This window comes from Durio zibethinus, chromosome 1 (assembly GCF_047325235.1).
Source record: "Durio zibethinus cultivar Kanyao isolate XHJ-2024 chromosome 1, ASM4732523v1, whole genome shotgun sequence".
Taxonomy (NCBI): domain Eukaryota; kingdom Viridiplantae; phylum Streptophyta; class Magnoliopsida; order Malvales; family Malvaceae; genus Durio; species Durio zibethinus.
In genome coordinates, this window is record NC_143162.1 from 36,237,917 (window position 1) to 36,243,850 (window position 5,934).

Here is a 5,934-nt window from a genome sequence, read left to right on the forward strand (position 1 = left end):
AGCTTAGCTTCAATGTTACTTTGCTGGGCCTCCCACCATTTTGGTTCTGCTTCCATTTTTTCTTGAAGGGCTTGGACTTGTTCCTGTAACTTGGCAAGCCTGGTGCCTTCTACCATGAATTTGAATTTGTTTTGCTTACCCAGATTGGATCTAGGAAGCTCTGATACCAATCTATTATGTAATAAGCTGGTTGAAAGAAGACGAATTAGAGAAATGAAAAACCAGACCAGAATAAAGAGAAGAGAGAGTTTGAAAAAATAGAAAGAAATTGTAAATTTTCATTCATACTCCTCAATCGCGTGTACAAGGTAGTTATATTCAAAACATGTGCTAACATCATAATTCTAAAATCTGTCCAATGCAAATTAAGCACATGGTAAAAACAATTCAAAAGCCAACCAATTATTTATATTCTGTCAGCTCCCATAACCGTCTTCAGCATACTCATTTCTATTACTCCTTATTGTGTGACTGACCCAAATATTCCATCACCCTTCCATAACCAACTTCTTCCTTTATTTCAATGTTTTCAACCAACTCAACTCTTTTGTATACGTCAACCTTTTTAGCCACCTCAGCTCTACCTTGTGACTTTGACTTCACCATGTCAATATGATCATCATGCAATTTCATCACAGTTCTGTTTGGTTTTAGGGTTTTCTATGGATTTGTCTCGTTTGTGGCGCTCCCATTACTTTTAAGTCTTGCTGGACTATTAGGAGGACTCAATTTTCCTGTTACAGTTGCTTATCCTTGTTTCATGTGGGTTCTGATATAAAGGCCTCAGAAGTACAGCTTCAATTACTATTTCAATTGATCCCGGTTGGCTGGGTTTAGCCTTCAGCTAGGCCTTCTCTATTGGTGGTCGTTTTGTCTGGTGAACAATGGGCTTAAGTTGAAATTCTTCAAGCCCAATTAAGAAGATGAAACAGCTGATTGGAACTCAACTTTTCAAATCCGTATGGTCATATTGTGCTGATGTCTCAATGTCAGCAACAAAACACTTTCTATAATTCTATGGTGCATAGTTCAGATTGGATGGTCGGTTCCTCCTCAACTACCTCTGGAAATATTCCTTTTTTGGCTCCTTGGGTTGTCTTGAGTTCTCTCCATCCAGTCCTAAAACAATGAAATTAAAGTACGTGGTTCCGGGTAAGTGAAGTCTGCAATAATGGTCAGTACCTCAATTTGTGAAAATGTGCATTGGGTTTACTGATCAGCTGTCTTCTGTTTTATCAATCACATAAAAGCCGAATCTTTGGTTTTTTGTTTTTTTTTTTTTCAAGATTTAACGGCATCACCCTTCTTAACAACAAGTACTACTTTACTAGTTACTAACTTGTGATAGAACAAGAGCCAGTAAAATCTTCAATTGATTAACTCAACTTGTTATATCTAGGATTTGATTTTGAGATCATTGCTGCAACATCGCTGCAACTATCTAAACTAACAAAGAACTTTGAAATCGTATTTCTTGAATAGGACTTGACGGCCATGATAGCATAGCAAGTTAATCCACCTATCGGTCTTGCTACAGAACTGTAGCCAGCTTAAACCTGCAAGTCACAAACTCTCTTACGTCAAAGCTGCCACCAGTACCAAGCCATCAGTGATGGCATTCCATTTCTAGTCCCATCTCAAATGTCACTGGCTCTTCTCAATGGAGCTATAATTAGTTTTTCAAAGGGTCCAAGTGACAATGAAAGGAGAGCGGTGCCCCATGGATTCATAATTGGGTTCTATTATTAACACTCTAACGTGGAATTCCTTCTCCCCATATCCTGTTAACGAGGTGTTATTGAGGGAACGTTAAAGTAGTATTATTCAACGTCTAATAAATATTTAAATATTTATAATTTTATATTTATGTTGAGTTTTTTTATTCATTATCAATTAATTTTAAATTAAATGTTTAACATGACATCAAAATTAAGATTTTTTTTTAATGTTTTTTCTAAATTTTTCACATAATATATTTCTTTCATCTTTGTTTTCATGTGATAGTATCTGTTAAAATAATATTATTTCATATCTAATAAATATTTAATTTTTTATAATCTTATATTCAAGTTGAGTCTTATTTACTGTCAATTAATTTCAAATTAAATATTTAATATAATATAATCAATTGATTTTAAGTTAATTGCTTAATTATCCCACTCTAGCTGTTTGATTTGTAAAATTTTGTCAGCTTGTAAAACAAGTGCTTAAACATTTCTTGTCAAGCAAATTGATGGCAATGAAATGACTGTAATTATCATCTTGACATCATTATGAAGCAAATTGATTGTAATCAAAACACTATATTATCATGCAGGAAAACTATCATTTTGATAAGATTAATGAACCCGTCAATTACGGGCAACATGTTCAAATGCGCATGCAGACATAGTAACTAAGTTTTCATTGTCACTGTCCTCTATGCAGGGAAGCATACCTAACATAAAGAAAAGAGAGTAAGAAATCACCAATAAAGGGAACAAATTTGAAGCCATTTGCTTTAAAAATATATGGAATTGTCCTCAGTTCTGACCACCAATGGACAACCTGGAACATTCTATATCTTATGTTTTTCTGTCACGAGGTTATGGAAAGTGGGTGCATTTGGATCCTGATATGGCAAAACCTGCTGAGCATTCCCGTCAACAGACTTCAGCTTTAAACGGTATTCTTATTTTTAAAGTAAGTTGAATGAGTGGCAATGGAAATGGATGGTTCCTGAAATGACAGGTCCTAGCTTCATGCACTTCTCTTTTTGAATATATTTTTGTTATTAAACCCCGTAGTCTCTATATAGTACTGAAAAATGGATAAATGTTTTATGGTGGGGCTAACAACAATCCCCACGTAGATGATGGAAAATGATGAATCCAGCTGACAAAGTTGCTTCGTTCCCATTTCAAGAATGCACTGTGTGCACATATTCAATGCATTTCAATCTGGCTGCCACCTTAATATCCAACCTGCCACTGTCCCAAGGAAAGGCACAAAGGGAAAATCATCGTTAACATCATTGTATAGGTTAAAAATGTAGGAACTTGGCCACGAATGCAACTTAAGATAATTTAATAGGAAGATAACTACTAATGTGTATTCCGAATTGTTAACTACCGAACCAATGATCGGCTTTCTCTTCCCCATCAAGTTAAAAGAAAAAAAAAAACCTGGAAACATGGTCCATGATTCCATTCTCTTGGTGTTTTTCCGAATCCAATAGCAGTAAAACAACTGTGCTAGTCAGAGGCCATCCCATTTCTTCTCACATGCAAAGCATATTGGTTTCTTAAATCTTAAAACTCGAGTCATTTTACAGCTTACGGCGCCATGAAGCATCATCATATGATATTATTATAATTAGGGCACGTACGAGATGAGTGGCATTAGTAGAATTCAAAAATGCAGTGGGCCGACTAGGCATGGCCGCATGGTATCGTGCTAACATTTTCAGGTTTGAAATTCCTCCTTCCAAAAGAGGAAGAGTTTGTCGAGACGAATTTTGCCCAGTGAAAGCTGTCAAAGGGGAGAAGGCGATTGTTCAACTTAAAAACGTGCAATAACCAATGTAGGGACATGGAAGCAATAATAGCTTTTCCATTAAGAGCAAATATGAACAAGATGCTTCTGAAACGGTCCTTTGGTTGGTGGAGTGTCACTCAGGCAACAATCAAAATTTCAAACTAGACCAGAGCAGTGAATATTTTTTCTCTGGGTATCATTCTAAATTCCATGGCACTCCAGGTCCAGCTGCTGCCTCTTTTCTTTGTGTAAAATAGGTAATCTACAGGCTCAAAGTTTAAACCCTCTTGATTAATCTACAGGCGCAAAATTCGGTTGCTTTTATTGAGGGTGGTATAATTGGTAACGCAATGGAGGATCAAAGCTCTAACGTAGCCAAAGAGCTTTTTGAAATTTTTTGCTAGCTAGATAATCTCCTATGCTATTCGTAACCAATATCCTTGGAGTGCTTAAGTAGTGGTTGAGTAGTTGGTAACTGAAACTGCAGACATTCTTCCAAAATCGAAACTCAAATACTATACGAGTCACTCAGACTTTTCTGCTGCAGAATATTCAATGGAAATCACCCTTTCCAACCAAAGGAAAACCAAAAAAAAGAAATGCTAGTATTCGGATTTTATGCATTCAAATCAAAGACAATTCACTTTCTATAATTTAGAACTTCAGCTGCAAAAAACTGTCGTTTATCATTCATTCATTTCTTTCCCAGTGCAAAGTATTTCAAGACACCGAAGATTTACAGAGTCATCAAAAAACAAAACCCTGAGAACATGGAAACCCACTACCCAAGAAGTGACACTTTGATCAACAATCATCTTCTATTCTACTATAATCTTTTCTCTCTATACCCACCAAAAAAGGAGAAAAAAAAACTGACCAAAAAGCAAAGACAACTAGAACTTATAAATAACACCAACAACACCACTAACGGCCAGCAAACTCTCAAACGCTACCCAAAAGGCCAAAAAAAAAAAAAAACAGTAAAGATTAAAGACGAAACCTTTTTCTCAAAATGGCAAAATTCTTATCACTTCAAACCTTTCCCTGGTGCAGAAATTGCAAGACCTGGCCAACCAAAGCAATCCCCATCAACTAACCCTCCGCCACCTTCAACATCGCTTGTTGCTTGCCATGTATTACACCCAGTAGTTCCACCTATGACACCAGCAGGTGCCCCACCACCCCCGCCACTAAAACCATTAAGATAACCATTTCCAGGATATCCCCAAACCCCACCAAACCCTGAACCAGCCCCAAAGCCGTATCCACCAAGGGTCGAGTACCCTTCTCCCTGAGAGTTCAAGAATGAAGTGAAGCCTCCATTCACGGGAAGATCAACAGTTTCATTCAAATTCACGTCAGCCAAACCCAACTCAGGTTTATCTCCAGGTCCATGCATAACCGAGACAGGGTTAACAGCCATAGGCACAGAAGACTCAGCTTCATGCGTCGCGCTAGAGGAAGATGAAGTTGCAGCAGAATTAGAAGACCCAGAAGAAGATCGAGAGCGCTTGGAAGCCTTGCGAGTCCCACCACCAACGGGAACGTTACGGAGAGTACCACCTTGAGTCCAGTAACGGCGGCATGACTTGCAGAAGTAGCGAGGCTGAGAGAGGTTGTAGTTGTTGTAGTAGCAGAACTTGGTGCTGGTTGAGTCACACCTCGGACATGGAAGTGGCTCAGTCAATTTGGGTGGTGGGTGCACCCCCATGGTTCCTGGGACTCGAACCGGACGCCTGTCGCCGGAATCAGCAGGCATTTTTGTTGGTTTAAGGTGTGTGGAAAGTGATAGTTAAAAGGTTAAATTTTTAGCAGAGAAAGAAGATAAAAGAAAGAAAAGTGAAGATTTTTGAGAGAGAATGAAAGGGAAGGAGATGTTTTGGATGTTATAAAAGAGAGAAAATCTGAGGATTTTGTTAACGTTGGATTGAGGTGGGGAGGGATAAGCAAAGGCAGAGGACTTGAGAAACCGGAATAAATAATGGCTTTTTCACCGCTACTGCTACAGCACCTAAACAACTTATAAGGCTGTGGCTTACGTTTATGTACGGTGTTTATAGCCGCTCAAATCTTGGCTCGGCTTTAGTAAATCCTTCATATATTTAAAAATTAAATATTTTAAATATTCTTCTAATTAGATTAATTAATCAATTTATTAAATTTAATGGTAAATATCTTTTTTAATAACAGCGTAAATTTTGAGAAAAAAATCGAATTATACTTTTTATCAACTAATTGAATCGAATGTAATATAAGTTATAAAAATTATGTTCGCTTTTATATGTAGCAATTGTTTAAGAAAGATTTAGACAACGAAATTATTGAACTAAAAAATGCTGAAATAATTTAGGTAGTTTTTCATTTAACACAAATGGCAGAGGACCATAGCGAGGAAAAGGTGTCCTTTAATAGGATTTA

The 5,934-nt window shown here is 37.2% G+C and overlaps 1 protein-coding gene across 1 annotated transcript; it reads right to left on the bottom strand.

Moving 5' to 3' along the window:
• Window positions 1-4,183: 4,183 nt before the first annotated feature.
• Window positions 4,184-5,523, bottom strand: LOC111311377 (uncharacterized). Its single transcript, XM_022910751.2, has one exon. It carries the CDS (start codon window positions 5,273-5,275, stop codon window positions 4,544-4,546), a length of 732 nt encoding a protein of 243 aa, XP_022766486.1. The 5' UTR covers window positions 5,276-5,523; the 3' UTR covers window positions 4,184-4,543.
• Window positions 5,524-5,934: the final 411 nt, after the last annotated feature.